Here is a 24,401-nt window from a genome sequence, read left to right on the forward strand (position 1 = left end):
TGTTTGTCTTCAAAACATCTTGATTCCCTTAATCATTTATCAAAGGTAAACCCATCTCGATTGTCCTTTATTTAATGGGAGACCAATATCATGCTCTCACAAGGATGTTCAAATACAACAAAGCAGGTGTGTGGGAGGGTGTGACATCCGTGTTAGTGTGAGGCTGTGTGAGCTATATGGGAGTGGCAGTATTCGCACGCACCCAGACACACACACACACACACACACACACACACACACACACACACACACACACACACACACACACACACACGTAGATAACAGACACACACATAACAGACAGACACTCTGCAAAGTCCTGCAGATGCAGGTATAGACAGGATATTAGTAGTTGAGATAATCCCTGTCTTCTTTCTAAAGGTTAGGATTGTATTACTTGGCTTCTGCATTCATCCAAAGAACAAATTGGGCTGTCACATGCAAAATTACCGACATACAAGACAATAGACAACTTCAATATCTCATTTGCTTTCTGAAATCTTTCATGGATAATTTTGCTGAGCGTAACAGAGCAGTTCTGGTTTCCGTGACACATTTTGACAACGGAGTAAATCTGCGTAAACGAACTGGGGCTGCCAGAGATGTCAAAAGACTGCACCGTAGCCTCAGCAAACGTGGCTTCAAAGTGGACATACACAATGATCTCAGCAGTGAAGAAATCTACTCACTATTTAAGAAAGGTAATATAGAATGACTGTACAAGCAAAACAGTAATACTGCATAAATGGTTCTCAAAATTTCAAAGACTCCCCAAAATTGTACATGGACTCGATCCATTTGGTTCCATTTGTATACTCTCAGAGTTACAGACCTGTTAAGGGTTCATTTGGTTCCATATGTATACACTCTTATTGTCTTTGCTTTCATAATGCACTCTTAAAGTTAACTATTATTTTATTATCTATAAATTCTATGCTATTTCTCCATCCCAAAGCTTAGATGGAGTTGTGATCTATATTATAGACTATAGTCATCTCTGAGTTACAGAAGCCTGCAGCATTTCTTCATCAGGTTTTAATGCAGTGTAATTTAAAAGCCAGGTTATGTAAGTGTTTTCAGTGATTAGGGGTCAGAGAACAAACACATTAATCTGAACCCTTATCTTTTATACATCTAATCCAGTGACTCCAGTGCTACCGCATGTCCAGAGTGAGATAATCTGTGTGCCCTGGAAACACAAACAAAGGGAAAGAACATAACAGACACAGCTTGTGCATTACTGTGTGTGTGTGTGTGTGTGTGTGTGTGTGTGTGTGTGTGTGTGTGTGTGTGTGTGTGTGTGTGTGTGTGTGTGTGTGTGTGTGCGAGTGTGTGTGAGAGCGTGCGCGCATGAGCAAGTGACGTGTGTGTGTGTGCAATGTGCACACTGTGCATGCGTGCTCTAGTGTGCCTGTGTGCATGAGCGAGTGAGCATGCATGCAACTGTGCGTGTGACTGTGTGACTGTGTGTGACTGCGTGAATGCGTGCGTGGCTGCGTGCGTGTGTGCGGCGTGCGTACGAGTTGGGGGGTCATAATTATGCTTGTATGCCTTATGGGGTCATGCCTATGTTCCCTCAGCCCTATGTTCCCTCAGCCCTATGTTCCCCCATTCCAAAACAGACCCTATGTTCCCTCAGCCCTATGTTCCCTCAATCTGATAAGTGCAAGTGTAATAAATGTAATAGTGTAATAAGTATAATAGTGTGATAGTGTAATAAGTATAATAGTGTATAGTGTAATACAGACAGCATTTTATTTCCCAATGAAATTGGCTGACAGCTTGTCTCGTCATAATAATAGGTTAGGTTTAGGTGTGCTTCCCCGTGGGAGGTTAGGGTGTGGGTTTGAGATGGTTAACATCGGTAGACTGTAGACAACTTGACTGCGTGTACTGTACGTGCGTTTGATTTGTGAGTTCTCTTGGCACAGTGCCATGGGTGTGTACGCATAACAAAACCATGATGCTTCTATGCAATGATTGGTATGAAAAACATCATTGAAGCTGAGAAGTGTCGGCTATGTGGTTGACACGCACTGTGAGAAGATGAGTTCAGATATGTACCAGTGCATATTAGTGTGATAGTGTAATAAGTATAATAGTGTATAGTGTAATACAGACAGCATTTTCTTCCCAATGAAATTGGCTGACAGCTTGTCTCGTCTCGTCATAATAATAGGTTCATAATAATTACTAAAATTAATTCACTTATAATTATATCGGTCGGCCTCATGGTGGCGCTATAACAGCCCACTTTACGTTTTGGCTTATAACTCTTGCACCATATCGTGTGTACGGTTGCAAGTTGGTCATCTCCGTCAACTTTTTGCAAGATTCTATAACCTGGACGTGGCAGAGCTTGCTATGACTCACGTAGTCCTGGGTGTCGCCTCTAGACGAGGCAGGTCACGTACATAGACTTTTAGGTTGGGGTAACTTATGTGAGTTGACCCTGGTATACCTATAGGGCATAGGGCATACCCCGGAGCATTTAGGTGGACCAGGACTGTCAGCTCAGTTAGCCTTTGGAGCATATAAGGGCAAGAGCTAGGGCACGTACTGTGTCATGGCGCAAAAGGCCCATTCATAGTCGAATTAAACTGTGTGCCTGTGGCACCCAGTGGTCCCTGGAAGGGCCTCTGCTGTGTTTATATGATATATAATATTTTATTTTTGCCACGGACATGCAAAACAAGTGATCAATGATATTACCAGAACACAAATGTATAGCCTATAGTACTAATTGACTATTTTTTTTTTTTCTTTAGATATTTTTTTGCGGCTTACGCCTTTTATTGATTTTTGAAGGGACAGACAGTAGGCTGACAGGAAACGGGAGAGAGATGGGGGGATGACATGCAGTAAAGGCCGTGTCGGGTCCGGGAGTCGAACCCGCGGCACACTGCGACTGGATTACCAGTCCGGTGCCCAGACCGTTACGCTACGGCCTGGGCCTACTAATTGACTCTTGACGTGTCATAGTGTCTACTCTATTCCACTGCGCTACACATGTTAAAATAAGTTTATCAAAACGTATTTTTGGGGAAAAGCCGATCTACAAGCTCACAACACATTAGGGCATGTTGTGACCTTGTAGATCAGTAATTGTCCTTTCTTCTTAGCCTATAATGACATGCCCAAAATTGGATTTCAGGGTTAAAGTAGCTATATAGTTACCCAACTTACCCAGAAAGACTGGGAAGTTATCCACTGTATAATGGCAGGTGGCCGTCCTGAGACAGGCATTATATGTGGCATAATGCATGGTCCAAGTATATTCCATGTTTGGGATTTCAATAAATGGGTCTTATACAGTAAGTAGGCTACAGTTGCAGTCCGAGAAAGGGACACTTAGCTGCAAAGGTGAATGGGTGTGCAGTATACTTAATATTAGGTTATTGCAGATGGCCTTTCAGAGGACAGTGTTACTTGGGGACATGAGGAGACAGGATGTTCTACAAGCTAAACTAGTTTTGTGTTTGTCAACGTAGCTTAAATAGTTGGTGTCAGTTCATTAAGGTGTGTACTCTAGGTTGATGAGACAACTATGCCTTGGAAACATACCTGAGATTCAAAACAGATAATTAAGTACTGTTTAAGGAATGTTTCACTGTTGACTGTTTCACTGTGTTGTTGTGGAGCATTTGCTATAACAAAGTAGATAGACTAGACGCCAGTAGTGTCATTGCTGTAACTTGGTATCTGTAATGTGAACTACTGTATGGGTAGCATTATAGTATAATTGATGCCTTACAGCCCCCCCCCCCCCCCCCCCTGTCTGTTTTGGAATGAGGGAACAGGGCTGAGGGAACATATAGGGCTGAGGGAACATAGGCCTGAGGGAACATAGGGCTGAGGGAACTTGGGTACGGTCCCTGCCTTATAGCCTATTCCTGAAGTGTGTGGGCATGTAAATGGTCAAGACTTTCTCACCAACTTTCTAGATACCATCTGTATATTGGTATATCTCGGTGTGTGTGTGTGTGTGTGTGTGTGTGTGTGTGTGTGTGTGTGTGTGTGTGTGTGTGTGTGTGTGTGTGTGTTGCTGAGTAATGCTGTCAGCATGCCAGCAACATACGTATAATTGAGGGTTATAAATTACAAGCACATATAACTTAATTGTGTAAAATGGTTGGAATTTGGTGCAGTGAGCAGACAGCCAGTGAAGGACTGCATCCTGGTGGTGTTGTCCTCCCATGGAGAGGAGGGCTGTGTGTTCGGAGCGGACGGGAACCCCGTCAGGCTGTCCCACATATTCACCTGTTTCTCCAACGTCCATATGGAGGGGAAGACCAAGCTGTTCTTCATACAGGTTGACATTTAAAGCCAATCATCCTCACACAAACTAAACAGTGGTTCTCAATATCGGGAGGGAGGAAGGGTCCAGGGGTTTATCAACAAAATGATGTATTATAGCAAAGCTTTGCTTCTGGAGGTCCCTGGAAGAAAATATTAGCTTTTCAGAAAACTGTTTAGAAGACCTTAGAATGGACCTCAGGCCTAAATGGGTTAAAGGGTTGTTTCGTGCTAGAAGGCTTTCTCACCTTTAGTTGCAGTTGCTTAGTCCTCAAAAGGGTTCAGTTGTTATTTTGTGAAAAGAAAACGCATTATTGGCTATTTACCCTACCCGACCATAAGCCCTGAATGGGCTTCTATCGCTCGGAAAAAGAAAAAAAAAGTATAAATCCTCTCTTCATAATGGCAACAGTAGCCTATGTGTAAAGTCACACTCGCGATAGATGGCTGAAACACATGTAGCAACTGGGTTACTATGCAGTAAAGTGTGACTTTACACATACTGTTGACATTATGAAGAGATAGGATTTATACCATATCGAGCGATTGAAACATGCAAATTAGCACTACAATCCAAAGCCCCATTCAGGGCTTATGGTCGGGTAGGGGAAATAGCCATTAATGCGTTTTTTCACAAAATAACAACTGGACCACATTCATGAGGACTGCAACTAAAGGTGAGAAAAAGCCTTCTAGCATCTTCTGTCTTCTTAGGCATGTCGGGGAGCACAGCTGGATGACGGGGTGGAAGTGGATGCAACAGGAAGTGATGTCATGGAGGACAGCATCTCACAGTATCTGTCAGTTCCCGTGGATACAGCTGTCATCTACGCAACTACGCCAGGTAAGCTCTCGTGAAATAAACTTTTAACAGTGGAAAAAAAAATCTTTGCATTTTTTACTTCCTTTAGTCCCTGCCCCTATCAGGTTGAGTTATTTTTCAACATTGTTTTCAATGAGACATAGTGACTTAAAATGTGCTTTACCAATTGTTCGATAAAACTGTTAAAGGGTATAAAACTAATGAGTGTAGTAATTGAATAAAACATGCCCCCTCATGTATTAAGAGGGCAGTACAGTATGTCACCACCAGTACCAAGGACGAGTGTTTATAATGAATCTAACATGGTTAAAACGGAGTTTGTTTGTTGTAGAACGTATAGGAAGGTGCGTGTCTGATAAAATGAATATAAATATATATCTTAATTCAAACAACTTAAAAAAACTGTCTGGGTTGCTTCCAAAAGCCTTATAGTAGAAAATGATGAGGTGAGGGTTAAAAAGAAAGGCTTGAGAATGATGCTATTGTCCCTCCATCCATCAGGGTACGGTGCCTTCATGCACCCTGCAGGAGCTGTCTTCCTTCAAACTCTCTGTGACCTGATAGAAGACGAGGACAGCCACGGTCTGGAGCTGACTCGTGTGCTAACCCGCCTCTCCCACAGAGTGGCCTACACCTTCCAGGTCAAAAGTGGCGTTCTGCAGGGGAAGAAGGAGATGCCCTGCTTTTTGACACGAATGACTCGAGAAACGTTCCCCTTCTTCACACAGCCCATGGAGTCTGGGTGAAACCATGTCATTGGATCACACATCAGGAAATGTGAGAAAGGACACTCCATCAGTTTTGCGCGTGCGTGCATGCTACTCTAATGGTGCTTTTATATAGTGGGTTTTATCCAAATCGCTTTACAGATTGTGCATTACATTCACCATTCACACACACATTCATACCAATGACGTGGGAAACCATGCACACACCAACCTGTACATCGGGAGCAATTAGGGCTCAGCGTCTTGCTCTAGGAGTAGGACACTTCACAAAAGTATTCAAAATGTGCAGGAGAGGTATGAAACCCTGTTGTGCCGCCTCTAGAAAGAGAAAATAAATTAAATCAGTCTAACGTGTAAAACAAATCAACTAAGAAATGAATAAGACATGTGTGCTAGACCAACAATGAAAGCACAGTAAATGTATTGCGCACTCTGCCACAGAAGTACTTCCACAAACAAGTTAATTAAAAATAGATTAACCAGATCTAAGGACTGATTAAGAGACATGTGGATGATGATTGACAGTACATCTGTCTTGGAAGGACTTAGAAGGTTAATTAAGGAATCATACATTTTGAGCCATGTTCAGATCAAAGATAGGCAATGAGATAAAACAGTTATAGAATCTGGCAGAAAATAATAAGCCCTCGCTGATTGAGTCTCACAAGAGTCAACTTGTTGAATTGCAAGCAACAAGTTGTACAGTATTTCTGATTGCGAAAACACGTTGAAACATTACGGATCATGAAATCCCCCCCCCCCCCACACACACACACATTTCGATTTCTTTATGTGAGTCCACATTTATAAAATGCATTATCAAGGGCACAAATATTTTCAGTTGCTTCTGATATACTACGCACTTGAAACATCACATGTCTCAGTGCTTGAGTCCAAACAAGCCCTAAATGTACACATGAACTTATTCACAGACAACATCAAGTCACTTTAAGTTCAGTCTGTCATATTACCAACACCGAAAGTAAATCATGGGTACAAAAAGCACCTTCTCCTCCAAATAGACCGACTGCCTATAATGGAGGAGATTGAACACACACACACACACACACACACACACACACACACACACACACCCCCCCTCGTTTGTCTACAGACAGCTGTCATCTCATTGTGTGAGGGAGAGGAAAAAAAGAAAGCCTGTGAATAAGATAAGCACAGCACTGTGTGAAAGGGATGTCATGTTACTGGTCAGTGTGTCTCCATGCAGGTCATTGTATCAATAATGTGTCTCTCCATGCACTGGTAAATGTGTCAATAACTTACTACTGGTCATAGTGTCTCCACCGGGCGGCGGTGGCTCAGGGGTAGAGTGCCTGGATGGTAACCGTAAGGTTGCCAGTTCGAACCCGGGCTCCCCCAGAGTTACTGTCGAAGTGTCCTTGAGCAAGACACTAAACCCCTAATTGCTCCCGATGTGCTAGTTGGTGCCTTGCATGGTTTCCGCTGCCATCGGTGTATGAATGTGTGTGTGAATGGGTGAATGTAATGCACAATCTCTGTAAAGCGCCTTGGATAAAGGCGCTATATAAATGCACCATTTACTATATAAATGCACCATTTACCATATCATCATGGTCCGTCTGTGCAAATGAATACTATGCACACCAAAGTCTTTGTAATGGTGCCGGCCCACGTACGGCAGAAGGATCCAAATGATAGTCTTCAACAGGCAATAAATTGGTTGCACACAATGGTAGCCAAAAGTGCCTATATTTTATTCTGGACGCAGAGTAATACAAATCTATGTTTTGGCAGCTAACTGCCTTCTTCAGGGTTCTTCAAACCTGACTGTGTTTATGGTCCGCATCAGGGGAGGAGTGTAGTGTAGTGTATTGCTTCTCCAGTAGCAGTGTTCAAAATAGCAATTTATTCACAAAAGGTAACTAATATTATAAAGATTAAAGAATGCTTACAGAATGCATGAGATGTGGAAGTCAGTAAGATCAGTGGTGTCAGTGTGGATGTGTGCTTAATGGTGAAGGTGCAGTGTTGCTAACACTGCTCTTGGCAAGTCTCTAGAAGTCGCAACCTTTTAGCGTCCCTAGCGACTTTTAGGCGCCCCTAGCAACGAAAATATGGAGCCAGCCCAGAACACCATTTCCTTCCTCTGTGCACATAACCGAGCCGAGGAAGCCAGACACGCCGAGCACTTTAGTGTTGCCAATTTAGCGGATTTGAGGCTGAGAGAGGGAAAATGAAGAAAAAGGAGTGTTTTATCTCTGGCGAATGTCAACACGATTTGACCCCAATTCACCAGAAAAAGTATAGCTAGATTTCTCTCCAGAAGCTTTTCACTAATTGAGTCGCTAGGGGGGTCTGGAAAGAAGCTACCGTAAATATGGCGACAAATCCACTAAGTTGGCAACACTGTGAAGGTGCGTTGTAGTGTGTAAATCAAACAGTAACGGGAAACAAACAGAAGGGTGCTGTCATCTGGAGAGGGACACAGAGAATGGCTGGCAAGCCCAGCTCTTTTATAGAGGTTCCAGGAGCACTGGCCAGGTGCTCCTAATGCACCTAATGAGGAGTCTCAAGTGGGCCGACGCCCACATGATCTGTGGGAGAAACACACACAGGGCAGTACACCATATACACAGTCATAATATGCTGGTCATAATATTTGTGCAGGTAAAGCACACTTTACAACTTCCGATCATTGGTGAATGTTTGATGGCTACCAGCACAAAAACAATAGAGTTTTAGCCTTTTGGACTTGGAAGCCCAAAACTAAATTATTTTAGAAGTCTCTACCATTCTATTCTATAGTATAAATATAATTATTCTGACATTTTGCTGTTTCTTAAGAAAGTAAATAGAGTTGAGGACACAGAGACCGGTAAATTAAGTGGAGAATTAAGACACTGTGTATGAATGGAAAGTGAATGAGACATGGTACAATATTCCACTGACCTTTTCTAATTGAGTGGTGCAAAATCTTAAAATGGGCTCCTACTACATTGCAGGAAATGTCATTTGCATATATGTGGTATTACAGTGGTCCTAAAGAGATTTTTAAATTGAATCCAAATTGTACTAACTGCGGGGCGAATGTGAGAGGGGGAGCTTATTGAACTTCCAGTGCGAAATAATACAATGTCAAGACAGGAATTAATGAGGCTCGCTAGCCGGAAGGAGTGTTAAGCCAGATTCATACTTTGTTGCCAAAAACATTCAACCTAAAAGCTCACAGTTTTGAAGGGACCACTATTCTTATATAGCCCATGTGTTTTTCAGAAAACAGGATTTAAAAGACATTTTAGAATCGGCCTCAGGGCTTAATGGGTTAAATGAGATTAAAGCTCACAACATGTCACAACGTGACGTGCTGTGAACTTGTAGATCGGCTATTGGTGAATGTTCCCCCTAAAATGGTAAAGGGTCCTTTATCCAAATCGCTTCACATAGATTGTGAATTCACCCTTTCATAGACCGATGGTGGAGGAAACCATGCAAGGTACCAAACTGCACATTAGCAATTAGGAGTTCAGCGTCTTGCTCAAGGACACTTCGTTCGACACTAACTCTGGGGAGCCCGGGATCGAACTGGTAACCTCACAGTTCCCACTGTCCACTCTACCCCTGAGCCACTGCCACGGTGCCCCCCTAGAATATAGGGACGCTGGGATGTAAGTGGTTAAACGGCAAGTATAAAAGTTATTTGAGATCTGTCATAATGGAAACAGATATTCCAAGTTTTCCTCATTATATACTGTACTACAGGGTTCCCCAATTAATTCCCCTCAAGGGCCATATTTTGACTACGGTACCAGGCTGGGGGCCGAGTCGGCACGCATGAGGTCGAGGTCTTGCCCTGAAATTAATGTTCAGGGCATAATTGGGGAACCCTGCTGTACTATCTTATAGGGGAAAGATTTACACATTTGACATAAATCTAAGGTAGGCTACTATAAAGCAACAGTGTAAACAGGGGTGCCCTGGGTGAAAAGGGTATGTGGTGCCCTGAGCCAAAAATGTTTGAGAAAAACTGGTGTACGGACATGTACAATATGCATCCAAAACAACGTCAGCCATCTCTCTGTGCACCCCGGGGTTCGTTCCATTGTTTACTAGGAAAAATAGTGCCTCCAGCAGTTTACTGTCTGCAACACTGACATGGGCACCCCACTGATCTCATTTACAAAGTGATTGTTTTTCTGTGATTGTTTACGTGGCCTGCTGGGTTCCACCGGCCCACCTGAGACCACCGGAGAGTGTGTAATGGTAAAGCTGCCCCCCACCAATTTTCAAGCCTTTATTTCAGTGGTAGTATGCTGTGGGTAGGTGACGCAATGTGTTCCAGAGTGTGACACCTGCATGCAACGAAGCATGACATTATTTGTCTTAAGCCAACTCCACATTGCACAGATAGATTCATTCACGATTTTATGTCTGGACGGATTTCTGCCGTCTCTTTCCTGTCGGCAGGATGTCTAGTCTTGACGTTATCGACGAGGATCGTGAGAAACCCGACATGTTTGGTCATTCACAGACGGATTCACCCAGTCGATAGAGAAGAGGGGTGGGGGTGTGGGGTAAAGGCTCTGTAGAGCACCCTCATTGGTTGTTTAGCTTGTCAATCAAAGAGACGGAGGTGTAGAGCTATAGAGGCGGGTTTGTTATTGTCTGTAGTAGGCTACTCTGTTGCCTTCAAGAAGTGACACGTTATTATGATAATAAACATGCATACTAAATTACTGCTTGAATAAAACAAATAAATAATTAATGCATTGATTGTAATCAAAAGTCAAGTTAACTCAAGTTAAAAAGAAACGTTTAACTCATTGCTCATATTCCGAAATAAGCTTAACCTTCATTCAAAGCATTCATATGGGAATATTACCTTAATCATTATATCTCAATAACACAATATACACCGTGCAACGTTTGAAACGCCCAACAGTTAAAAAGGAATGGACAACTCAATGAAAAGTGTTTATGAAATGTTTATTGAAATACACATTTCCGATGACTGAAACCCAAAGCTTGCTTATAGTTGCTTCACAAAGGTCTGGAAGAGAAGAAACATATTCACAGTACATGACTGTACAGTGAGCAGTTTTTATTGTAATCCTAATCGATGTCATAAAAACTGACAATAACTTGTACTATGTACATAGCCTACTGTAGCATAGCCTAAACAGATAGTTGCTAAAAGGCTAACTAGCTACAGAACTTATATGCTGGTGGTTGCCACGCTCTGCTTCACTTCTCTTGGAGGTAGTGTGGCATGACCATAGAGTAATAAAAGGATAGAGACCGAACCGGAGCGACAGCCTCGCCCCAACCTGATGTTACGTGTTGTAAGCTTGTCGATCTGCCACTTTCAACGAAGAAAAAACAAGTTGTGCAAATATAACAGCAGGTTGGTACAGTATAGATTGATAAATTGACTGCTTTTAAACCCAAAATAACCAGATTTGGCGGGGAGCTCAATGTGTAAGTGAAGAACCAATGAATGAGATACAGAAACAGAGATTGCAGGTTTGAACCTAAGGATGAATTGAACTTTTCAAAACAAGACAGGGAGACAGGGAGTTGACCACGTTCGGGTATAGAACCCCGGGGGACCCGGTCAACGACATACAGCCTATACTGTAAGTGGTTCAAATGTTCTGTCCTATTTTCAATGGAGAGATTTGGTGTAGAGGGGGGAAAAGGAGGGGGTCTGGAACAGAACCCATGGACAGCAATATGTAGGGTTTAAGCGGTTAACATCTTTATACAGTATATCCTTTCTCCTTCCCGTAATAGCAGGATATCATGTATGTATTCAACACATGGCCCCTGTCACTCACTGAAACAATGAAGATATTTCATCCTGGCTGCTGTTCAAATCAATCAAGATGACGCCAGGGACCACCTGCTGTGCGGAGGATTTCTTTCTCTTTTTTTGTGTCTCGCCAGAATGCATTTTATTTTTATTTGCCACATCCATTTAGAGAGGAAAAACAAACAGCTAAAGGCGGGCGGTGCGGCAGAGTGCCTTTCAAATGCATCATTTGAGTCTTATCTTTGACCTTTTCTACAGGCCTGTGCTCTCAGATTATATCTGTCTGATGAAAAGGGTACAAGTGGGCAGTTTAATTTTGGAACGAAATTGCCTATAGATATTGCTTCGCTGAAACTTGCAGTGTGGGAGTGGGAGTTGTTTTCTCTTCATTCATTTATTTTTGGGGTTGTTATTTAATTTTTTCGACTGTCCTTGACATTCTTTGTTGACTGACTTTCTTGCTCTCAAGGGCCCGTATGATGCTAGTTCACAGCAATCATAAAACCCACAAATCATTGTTGAAAGGCCCTCTACAGTAGTGAATCTCTCTCTCTCTCTCTCTCTCTCTCTCTCTCTAAGACTGGCTGTGTAGGAACAATAAAGCATACACAACCTATCCTAGGGCATGAGGTCACGCTGCAGCACGTTGTGAGCTTGTAGATCTGTTATTATTATTATTCTTTTTTTGCATGCTGGTACATATTAGTCTGCCATCACGCTGCCCGTTTGGTGAATAATGTCTCATGTTACATAGCCCATTTCGTGTAAAGTTATACAATGCATAGCCCACTATTTTCCCTTGGAATTCCAGGACGAGAAGGCGGCCGGGAATTCCATGTTTTCCCGGCTGTGAATCCATAACCTTGCGTCACCAGGATGTTCCAAACAGATGCCAAGGGTTCGTCACTCAGGGTTATCACGTAAAATATGGAATGGTCCTGTATTTGGAAAGTAAAAGACATGTCCCGCAAAGAACTGAAAGTGCACGGGACGCACTTTCCACAATTCTGCTCCCCTCCTCCCACTCTGCTCCCCTCCGCTCTGCTGTCCTCCTCCCACTCTGCTCCCCTCCGCTCTGCTCCCCTCCTCCCACTCTGCTCCCCTTCACTCTGCTCCCCTTCACTCTGCTCCCCTCCTCCCACTCTGCTCCCCTTCACTCTGCTCCCCTTCACTCTGCTCCCCTCCTCCCACTCTGCTCCCCTCCTCCCACTCTGCTCCCCTCCGCTCTGCTGTCCTCCTCCCACTCTGCTGTCCTCCTCCCACTCTGCTGTCCTCCTCCCACTCTGCTGTCCTCCTCCCACTCTGCTGTCCTCCTCCCACTCTGCTCCCCTCCTCCCACTCTGCTCCCCTCCTCCCACTCTGCTCCCCTCCTCCCACTCTGCTGTCCTCCTCCCACTCTGCTGTCCTCCTCCCACTCTGCTCCCCTCCTCCCACTCTGCTGTCCTCCTCCCACTCTGCTCCCCTTCACTCTGCTGTCCTCCTCCCACTCTGCTCCCCTTCACTCTGCTCCCCTCCTCCCACTCTGCTCCCCTCCTCCCACTCTGCTCCCCTCCTCCCGCTCTGCTGTCCTCCTCCCACTCTGCTGTCCTCCTCCCACTCTGCTCCCCTCCTCCCACTCTGCTCCCCTCCTCCCACTCTGCTCCCCTCCTCCCACTCTGCTCCCCTCCTCCCACTCTGCTCCCCTCCTCCCACTCTGCTCCCCTCCTCCCACTCTGCTCCCCTCCTCCCACTCTGCTCCCCTCCTCCCACTCTGCTCCCCTCCTCCCGCTCTGCTGTCCTCCTCCCACTCTGCTGTCCTCCTCCCACTCTGCTCCCCTCCTCCCACTCTGCTCCCCTCCTCCCACTCTGCTCCCCTCCTCCCACTCTGCTCCCCTCCTCCCACTCTGCTGTCCTCCTCCCACTCTGCTCCCCTCCTCCCACTCTGCTCCCCTCCTCCCACTCTGCTGTCCTCCTCCCACTCTGCTCCCCTCCGCTCTGCTCCCCTCCTCCCACTCTGCTCCCCTCCGCTCTGCTGTCCTCCTCCCACTCTGCTCCCCTCCGCTCTGCTGTCCTCCTCCCACTCTGCTCCCCTCCTCCCACTCTGCTCCCCTCCTCCCACTCTGCTCCCCTCCGCTCTGCTGTCCTCCTCCAACTCTGCTCCCCTCCTCCCACTCTGCTGTCCTCCTCCCACTCTGCTGTTCTCCTCCCACTCTGCTCCCCTCTGCTCTTGTTGCTGTGTTACTGCATGTGAGCTCTGAAGCTAGTGTCTGAGAATGCGCTCAGCAGCTCATTGGCTCATTTACTCATGACGCGACCAATGGGAGTTAGTGCTTTCAGTGTTGCTAAGATACGACCCCACACCCACACACCTATTCAAACTACTACAAACTTGAAAGCATGACAATGACTACCGGGTCAGAAGTCAGAACAGAACAGAACACAAGTTGGCATAATCATCATCCTATCCTTGTTGATAGAACGCCATTTAGATCAATAATATAACATTATCTTGTGTATCTTATATATACATCTTAATGATGCATATAGTAGCCAGCATTGACTGCCGTGTTTTGGCAGATAACTATGATTGATGCATGAGTACCATGCACCCCACCCCACCCCACCCCACCTCAAGGACCCCTGGAGGTCCCCAGACGCCACCTCGACAACTACTGCTCTACAGGGTCAGTCAAACTGACGACCCCATTTGATAATGCTCAATGCAGCTTAAAGTAACAAACTGCTGCTGACCCGGGCATGTGGCTTGTGAGGAATTAAGTAGCAGAGAATAAAGACTTCCAAGCTATAGTATCTATAACCAGCCAATTCATCTTCCGCTTCACCTGAAATCTCCAATAAATCCTTCCTTTTTCTTTTGCAGAATAGGCAATGAAAAGATCGGGTCACCATGAGTGGAAATCAGAGAGAGAGAGAGAGAGAGAGAGAGAGAGAGAGACAGACAGACAGACAGACAGAGAGAGACAGAGCGAGTGAGTGAGCGAGAGAGGTGACCCCTCACCTCTCTCGTTCACTCACTCGCTCTGTCTCTGTCTGTCTGTCTCGGGGGGTACGGGGAGAGGAGAGGTAAATTCAGTGTTCAACTTCCAGCTGATGGCTACTCAGGTGGTTCTGGCGAGTGCTCAGGGGGGAGCAGTGAGGGGTTCTTGCTCACACCTTGCCGAGAATCAAAACGTGGGACCTTCTGTTTCCCATGCAGGCATACTCTCTACCCCAGTGGTTCACAATCTTTTTAGCTCAAGACCCACAAGAGAAATTAGCCCGGACCCAAATTAGTGCAAACAGCAGATCTACAAGCTCACAGTGTGTCGCTGCGTGCCACATTGTGAGCTTGTAGATCAGCCATTTTCACTACTTTTTAATAATATATATTTTTTAATCCATTGAATGTCTTAGATATTTTAGTTTGTTGTTTTATGTAAACAAAAAATGGAGGTGAAAATCTTGTGAAATAACATTGATATTTTGTATTTATTTACTTGAGTAAATAATAAATTGATCCGTGACCCAAAAATGGGCAGTTTGACCCATTGTTTGGCAAGCAATGCCGAGTCTACCCAATACCATTCACATTCAGCTATGGCTGCCCAAAACGGGAGGGGAGGGGGGAGGGGGGGGCGGGGGGTGTAGGAGAGGATAAGGGGGACAGAGGATGAGGCTAGAAGGAGATGGAAAGGAGGGGGGGGGGGGTGGCGACCATAGGCGGCAAACAGGAGAAATTGCACATAAAACCTCAGATATTGAGGGATTTTCTGGAGGTGATTGGCTGTCTATGTGGTATCAGGTTTTTATTTATTTTATAATCCCGCCCTGTGCTCTAATCTCCCCTTTCTATTCAGGGAGAGTGAAAACCTTCATTACACGCAGGGCCAAAGAAGACACGTTGTTACACAAATGGAAATGAAGGCCAGGAGACCTCATGAAATAGGCCTACAATATCCTGTTCCACACACACACACACACACACACACACACACACAAACCCTGTCAAGGGAGCGGGGAAACCACAACAGATAATCTCTCAACAACCGTACAGTATATTCCATATGTTTATACTGTATAGTGTACCTATATCAGGTGGAAACCGATATGGCAAAAACTGTTCCAGGATCAAATCCCTTTCCCGCCATAAATGTGTCACAATTGTTTTTTGCTACTGTAGGTTGCAGTTTACTATGAAAACCTGCATGTCCGTCGTGTCACGTCACACCTCGTGTCACGCCTCGTGTCACACCTCCATATATGGTCACGCCTCGTGATATCACACCTCATGACACGTCACGCCACCATATATGGCCGTCTATATGAAGATCACAACACTGCCCTCATCAAACCCTGGATAACCATACATGGAGAAGACTGGATCATCACCTAGATCTGCATATATGGAGCCGGCCAGCAACTCTACATCTGACCTCAAACCCTTAGATCTCCATATATGGAGCTGACCTGTTTTGACATTCCATATGCTGATTCCCCACCCGTCCTTCCTCTTTGATGTCTCCCTTTTGACTGATACCTGTCCATTCAAACTGTAGCCACCCCAATGTTATAGAGTTTCTCAACATGCCTGGAAATTAAGACCCGGCCCTACCTGGGCCCTCATCGAACCCTGTACTGTACAAGACACTGCCACCCTTAACACAATCAGTGCTGGGATTCCTTCAAAATATGCACAGAGTGTTATTTTCCACCATGGAGCAGTGCTATCCACTTGGAAAGCGACAATTATGCAGTGACTAGATGCAAAGCAGTTTTGCATGCGTCACAGAAGGGGGCATTGTCAAGTTACAAAGGTCTCGGAGGAAAACAACACACATACATATTTAATGTATTTATTTGTCCTTTGTTACCAGGAGGAAGTCCCATACGTATGTATGCACACACACACACACACACACACACACACACACACACACACACACACACACACACACACACACACTTTTTACGTGAAACTAGCCGATTGACATGCTCACAACACACACTTTCATTACTTTTGTGCGACACTCCTGTATGACGAAAACAAAACAGAAAAAGTTGAAATGAGGCGAGGTTTCTGCCCGACAGCAACAATATAGGATTCATTATTTGCCCCCCCCCCCCCCCCCCCCCCCCCCCCCCCCCCCCTACTGTCTTGGTAATAAAGCATTTCCAGATGTAAATGAGACTCGAGTGTTGCGGGGGCTTTGTGCTATCAAGGTTAGGAGACCTTGCTCCAAGGGAGTGCAGGGCTGACACATTTGCATAATGTGTATTTTTTCGCTCCAGTCTGCGAGCGTTTACCGTAATGTGAAACGTTCACATTATACTTCATTGCATGGTGGCGGGGAGCGCCAAAGACAGCAGACCTACAAGCTCACAAGGCATTGTGGATGCAACGCCTTGTGAGCTTGTAGGTTTGCTGTCTTTGTCGTGCGATCTTGTCTTTCTGCTATCAGGGAAGCATAATATATGGTAAAGAGAATAAATTAGGCTTTGACGCAGACAACCCCACTTATTGTATAATATATGTACCGTTATAGGCTACTACTGTTACATTAGTGTCACTGAAGAGTCCTTCTCCAATATCTATCTATTCTTGAAATGTTACATGCATATTTCAAGGTCACATCACATCCTTTTTATATACATATTTGACCAATACAACGTATTAACAAACAAGAGCTTGTGATTAAAGAAATAACTACTGTTTTTTCCATTTCCTGAAAAGTGGCGGTTTTGGACATAGAGCCTAGAGACAATTCCACCCAACAGACGCTCCTATCCAGAGATACAATAAGCAAGGTAAAGTGAGGACACTGTAAACTTGTGGTATTTTTTGTTGTTGCATAGTGCAGTATAGGTGTTTACTTTTGTGTAGCCTACTGTTCATTATTGACAGTTTTTATTATTGTTACTTCTTTCACCGTATCTGTAACTTGCAACTCAAACTGCTGTGCTGCCTCTGGGCCACTGATATTCCCCTGTGCGATCAATAAGCAAGGGATAATCAATGGCAAGCGTGGTCATTATTGAGAAATAAACCCTGACAGAGTGATTATCAACAGCACCACAGCTACAACAAAAGGACAGTGATAATAATGCATTTTTTGTTTTGTAAACTAAAAATACATTAAAATACACAGACACATACAACAAATATAAAGTATACTGTTTTACCTGTATCTCTGGACACTAGAGCACTTCATTGAGGGGTCACTTCATTTAAAAACTGAAATAAATAAATAAATAAATACATTTGAATAACATTGAATAAAACGACAATGCTGACACAAATTAAAGTGCTAAAACAAACAATGACAGCAGTAGCATGTGCTCGAACAAACAATAGGCTAACAAACAAAAGCGAGCAGTAGCACAACAAATGAAAGTGCAGCCTTACTCATGGTCATTCTGTGCTACGGTTGAGCTTTGGCCTAGCCTAATATGATATCTCCTTCACCCTGTATGAGAGCCATTGCCTGCAGCAGAGTGCTGGTCATGAGTTATGAGACTAGTTCAGGTGCAGTGGGTGCACCATTAACCTGGATTCCCACATAGGTCTGATTGATCGACTGCCAAGGACTTATTTAACTTATTTTTTATTTATTTTTTAGATTATTTAGATAAAATATATATAATTATAATGGCGGGCTGAGCCTTTTGGCGCCCCCTGGTGGCGATGAATGAGTTACGTAGGCCTAGTATCTATACTATCATCTTTCATCATACTTTCAAGACGATAGTGTTTAGCTTGTCAAACAGATGTCTATTGGTTTGTACTCAATAATACTAACATATAAAATCTAGTAAAATCATATCCATAGCAATGGTTTTAATGAAAATGGTATATTCTAGAACTAATTAACTCCTTTTGCATCATCCCTAAATATTCAGAGCTTTTCATAGCCTGGCTGGCCACATTTATTCATCATGGCACTGCTTCCCACGAGCAACAGTGATTTAAAAGGGTGTGATAGCTACAGTGGTGCATGCAGCACAGCCCTCATGTCTCTCTTTTCCATATGCAGATTCCACTGCTCTATTGGTTTAGCCAAACATCAAGTCAGCGATTGCCAGCGCCTCTGTTTACATATACAGTATAGGCCCAGTAATCAAATTATTGTCCTTATTTTGATTATGGAAATAACTTGAGTAGCCTGAGATGTTTGCATACATTATGGAAGAATTGGGGCTTCTGCAATTCTCCCATTTTCATAACCTCACATACAGCACCGATACAACGCTGATACATACTACTGTAGAGTTAAAGTATTGACTGCATAGATCAGTCATGCTTCCGCTGTCGTTTCATGTCAAACTATTTCCACTAATGAGACATTTCTGAGACACAACTCACAACTTACAACAACTGCTGAGGGCCAGTTACTCTACATCACAGGTCATGAAGACCTTGCCGCTGCCTTTGATAGTTACTTTCCTTTTTTCTTTTCTTTTCTCTTCACTGCATCTGTTAGTTTTACTTATTTTGTGGTATGCATCCTAATGTGATTGCATAATGGTGTTTCCTTTGCTTGATGTTCTGTGTAAAGCACATTGAAGTGCCTTGTTGCTGGAATTAACTTTTGGAACATTCCATATTTCCATTACCTCCAAAGAGCTGTTTTTTTCAGGGTTGACTAAAATTTGGGGTAAAAAAAAGAACGATATAGATTTTCTTATGAACATTACGATTTTTTGGGCTAGTCAAAGTTGAACAATCATGTTCAGGACAAGGGACAGGACATGTATGCATACATTCGAGGTCATGTGAGGGCAATGATAACCCTCTAAAGCAATATCACATGCAATGTAAGCACACGAAGGAAACTAAAAAACTACTTACAAATTGCTTTCTTCTGAGGAACACAATATGCCCCATTTTGATAGAATGCCTCTTGGACATATGAGGTTTCCACCCTACAGATACAATTACCGACATTCACCTTGAAAACTTTCCTACAAATATATTGACGAGAGCTTCAAGTTGGAAGTAACATTGCAATGCTTCTCTGGTGCTACTATTGCTTGTATACAAAGATGTTATTGTCGGGAAGAAACCTTGAATCGACACATTTCAAGTCTGTATGTTTTCTGGGGGGAAATGAATACTTCGTTCTACAAGAGTGTTACGAAATAGTAGCAAGCATAGCCGCTCTGCAAGCTCACAACATGTCACATCGTGATGCGTTGTGAGCTTGTAGTCTTGTACGGTTCTATCGGACCAACGAAAAAAACAAGAACAAGAACTTGATGATGGGTACAGATATGCATATAGTATATATTTTATTAAAGTTATTTTTATTCATGTTATTGTGAAGACCATTTGTTGAATATACTAGTTATAATAAAAGAAAAGCAGTGAAAAGCAGAAAAAAGATACACTCTCAGTTGCACATGTTTTGAAGTGTTTTGAAGCCCTTCTCAACAGAAAGGCTCACGAGGCACTGTGGTATGGGATGTGGAAGTTCCTTTTCCATTTCACATCACCATCAAAGGTTTTCACTCCAGAACTACTTGCAACGACTCCTGACAAGTATGTTGTGCATACAACCCTCCCAACTTAAGTTTCAACGGGTTGACCAGAGAAGGCTAAACTAGGGACCCCTAGTAATTTGTATGTATGTATGTATTATAATATAACTACATTGGATCCATTGGAACACATAATTTCTTCCATTTCATGAAAGGAAAAACAATTGGACAACATTGACAATATGAACAATATGAAGTGTGTGTGTGTGTGTGTGTGTGTGTGTGTGTGTGTGTGTGTGTGTGTGTGTGTGTGTGTGTGTGTGTGTGTGTGTGTGTGTGTGTGTGTGTGTGTGTGTGTGTGTGTGTGTGTGTGTGTGCGTGCGTGCGTGCGTGCATGCTTGCGTGCAACCAGGCTGTGTGCGCCAGCGTTGGGCCACTGGGAGAGGGGTTGTTGTTAAACGAATCCATTGTACCCTTAAGGGGGTGTCAATTCAGCATGGGGGATGATAAAGTGCAGGCGTTCAGCAGTGATAGATATGTAGGTACAAAGCTATACTGTAGCTGAAGCCTTGTTGGTGAATAGCAGGACTGCTTAAACAGGGGTTTTTCATAGATGTGCTTTAAATAGTTAATGACCTTTTTTGTTCCCAACCTGTATTACTTGGAGCACCCCTCCTTTTAAATATGACACAAGTTGAAACCCCCCCCCCCCCCACCCAGACGTGCATGTATATTAAATATGCATGCACGCACGCACGCACATGTGTTTTCAAACGTTTCAATGTTAACCACATGAGACCTAACAGTTCTTAACTTATTATACAATGAATAGACTAATAATCTTTTCTAGCAGGAATGTAGGCACTTGGTAAAAGTGAAAGCACTGTTCTATTGGTTTAATTTTTGAAAACAATAGTTTTGGTAGTCATTCCATTCTCAAAATCTGCAGTGTAGGTAGATAAGGAGGAGAAATTGTATTTGGATTCAAAAGCATTTACATTAGCAATAATATATATTAGCAAAAAAGTATGTTTATGTAAAAAATAAAAAGACAAAATCCTCACGCCCCCCAGGGGAGCCCCCACGAAACCCCAGATTGGAAACCACTGCTTCAAATTGTTAACGCCACAATGTTTCTTCCCCTCACCCCTCCCTTTCTTTTTTATTTCCTGTGAAACACTGTCTGCTTTTCTCTCTCCGTTGCACTCCAGTGTGTCTCCATGTGAGGGGGTCTTGCTTTCCAACTGGCAGCACCGAAGATTGTTTCTGTCAGGCCAGATAAACGGACCCGTGGGTTTGTCCATCTCCCTCTTACCTTCACACCCCCGTGCCCACACAGAAACGCCTGTGCGAGTACACTTACGCACTTACGCACACACACACACACACACACACACACACACACACACACACACACACACACACACAAACACACAAACACACAAAGATAAACACAGAGAGAGGGCAGGCGCTCTTTATCTACAGTATACTCTCTAGGTAAACTATGATAATAATATAGGTATAATCAACAAGTCGGATATTGCTGCAGCTATATGTCAATAACAATATATTAGAATATAGCAGTATCAATACTCTATACTAATTTTATTTTTTTCCACTGCATATGATATTTCACAATATTTTGCACTGCTTCTCTGTGCTATGTAGTTTTATTTTGACTACAGGGTATTATGATCATCTATACTTTCACTTTGTCCACGTTGAAGTACTATACACTATACTGCCTCCCCTGGCCAGCCTGGGCGCCTGATGGAGGGGAAAGGATCTGGTTGGAACGTGTTCCTTCCACACGCTACGCCCAACCGGGGAAACTCCCCCCTGTCAGGTGAAAAGAAGCGGCTTGGCTTGGACTCCTCATGCATAGAATGAAGGAAGCATGAGGTCAGTCCGTTGCTATCCCCAGGTTGGCAGAGGCAGTGTAACCCATGATTATAGGAAATTGACACTGGGTGAAAAAAATAGGTTACAACAATTGGGGTCATCAACATGTCGAATTGTGATGGACATTTTCCTCAAACTAAATTGTTGCCACGGACATACAAAAATGAGTGGTCACTAATATTACCATATACTAAATGTATAGTCCAGGTCAGGAGACATGATGGAGAACACATGCTTTGTTTTCAAAGAGGGAGAGTTGTTAGACATCAACCTTTGTACTTTTATTTTATTAAGTTAGATAGTGGAAGGCTGAGAGGGAAGGTGGTCATGGAGATATGTGTAACCCAGCTTAAAGAAATTGCATTAAATGTCAAGTGTATTATTGTAACATTTTCCATGGCCATATCTGTGCCTACCTGTCTACTTCACCTTCTTCATGTTCTATATTTAAGGGATTGCTTAGAATATTTCAAAGCATGTTCTATTGATGAGTCAAAGTTAAAAGCATTGGAGGAAAAAAAAACACTGGTTCTAAATGTCTCAATATAAAAGCAGGGAGACCAAATACTTTGTATCTCCCGCAGTTTGTTTTATATTGTATTACTCTACCATAGTACAGTCTACAGATTGGCCAAAATAAAAATGTATTCACTAAAACAAGTAACAGCGTACAGTAGCATCTAACCCTATATACTTTGTTGTACGACAAATAGCAAAACATAGCAGTTCTACAAGTTAAAAGTGTTGCATTGTCTTTGCTAGTAAGTATATAGTAAGCTATAGTAACATCTGCCGGTGACAGCTTTTGGTAGAGCGAATCCAAACAACACCATTATTATGGCTGTCGTCTGCATGACAGTCAGGGTTATCAGAAGGTTAATCTTATTAGAGCAGATTGGGGGCTGTTTTTCGGAGGTCTTGTCAGACAGTAATGTGGAAATAAAAGGGCTTGAAAGGGCAATTGTAAAGCTATCATACCGTAGATAGATAACGCAATAATGTTTCAAGTCCACAGCTTCAGATAGACACGTGTTAGTGGAACATTTGCATATTTATGGATAAAGAGAGTAGAAACTAAAATGTGTTTACGTATTTGTTTGTTTATTAAGGATTACACACCGTATAGTGGAGACTATTCTTCCAGAGATCCAGGCAAAAACCTAAATGACCGATCTACAAGCTATCTACACATTGCAATAGATGGACTATTTTCACTGTTTTTGCACGACCCTGCCTGGTGTATGACAAGGTAGAACATAGCATTAATAAGACTAATCGAGTCAGCCGGGGAAAAGAAATAACACGCTTAGGATTTTTTCGTTGATTCGTTGCAGGTATAAAACAAAACCTTACAATAAACAAAGATTCTAGATGTATTTCTTTTTAACACTGTTTTCAAAATGTGTCATAATCTTTCAATGCATTGTAAGTTTGTAGAGTTTGTCGGCTATTTCCAAATAAAAATAGTGCTTAATTGATTAACAGTTTCCGTGCTTTGAATGGATTACTCCAGGTTAATGTCGCTGCCATATCGGACATACGCGACTTTTGTTTTATGTGTTTAATCCGCCGCTGTAAAAAATAAATAGAAAATCCTTCTTCGCCGCGGAGATAGAGAGTAGGTGCATCTGTTTTGATGAGGAAAACGGAAATCGTCACATGCTGTGGGCTGCTAGGGCTTCTGGGAAATTGAGGCCAATGCAAACGAATGGGGTTCAACGCCTCATGGAGGAGGGTCCTGTGCTGCGTCTTCCGGGTGTACCAAGATGGCGGGTGGTCCGGCCGTTCATAACAAACGGGGGAAGCTTTTTTCGCTCGATTTTCGCGGATTAAAAGCCCAAATAATTCAGCGTATGCTCTAAAGGTAATACAACAATCTCGGCAGTGAAGGGGGGTTGATTAAAAGTCTGGTAAATCGTTTTCCGCAGTCAAACTGTTAATGTATCTTTAGTAAATCTGCAAAACATTTCAAATAACAGTGGTGAAATAAAAGTTACAATATTTGCTTGAGATGTAGTGGAGTAAAAGTAAAAAGTAGGCATATGAATGGAAATTGTCTATTAGATAGAAATATGACACAATTATGTCCAAAATTGTTAGTTTTCAGGATTCAAATTCAAAAACAGCAAAAGTAGCAGATCCACAACCATGAAATGCGGCGCAAAGCGATCCCTTTTGAGCTTGTAGATCTGCAACTATTACCGGTATACTTTGTGTGATGAAGTAGTAGGCCATTTTTACAAAAAAAACGAAGTTATAATAAGGAGATAACATGTTTCTGCCCGTCAGGAACAAAATATAAGCAAGTACCTCACAATTGTACAGCACTAAATGTAGGTGGCATACTTTACACCACTGACTAAATCTCATCAGAACATCAAACCCCCAAGCCGATGCTGGCAGAGAC

At 43.2% G+C, this 24,401-nt stretch overlaps 1 protein-coding gene across 1 annotated transcript; it reads left to right on the forward strand.

Moving 5' to 3' along the window:
- Positions 1-356: 356 nt before the first annotated feature.
- On the forward strand, positions 357-6,756 carry LOC310864128 (caspase-7-like). Its single transcript, XM_083772700.1, has 4 exons — positions 357-701; positions 4,149-4,312; positions 5,011-5,140; positions 5,621-6,756. Exons 1-4 carry the CDS (start codon positions 506-508, stop codon positions 5,863-5,865), a joined length of 735 nt encoding a protein of 244 aa, XP_083628826.1. The 5' UTR covers positions 357-505; the 3' UTR covers positions 5,866-6,756.
- Positions 6,757-24,401: the final 17,645 nt, after the last annotated feature.

Source organism: Protomyctophum parallelum, assembly GCF_964188405.1.
Source record: "Protomyctophum parallelum genome assembly, chromosome: 9".
Lineage (NCBI taxonomy): Eukaryota > Metazoa > Chordata > Actinopteri > Myctophiformes > Myctophidae > Protomyctophum > Protomyctophum parallelum.

Excerpts from the sequence above, each read along its gene's own strand:
- LOC310864128 (XM_083772700.1), top strand. The coding sequence starts at position 506 with ATGGATAATTTTGCTGAGCGTAACAGAGCAGTTCTGGTTTCCGTGACA. Across the intron at positions 4,313-5,010 it reads CCAAGCTGTTCTTCATACAG|GCATGTCGGGGAGCACAGCT; the intron begins GTTGACATTTAA and ends CTGTCTTCTTAG. Across the intron at positions 5,141-5,620 it reads CATCTACGCAACTACGCCAG|GGTACGGTGCCTTCATGCAC; the intron begins GTAAGCTCTCGT and ends TCCATCCATCAG.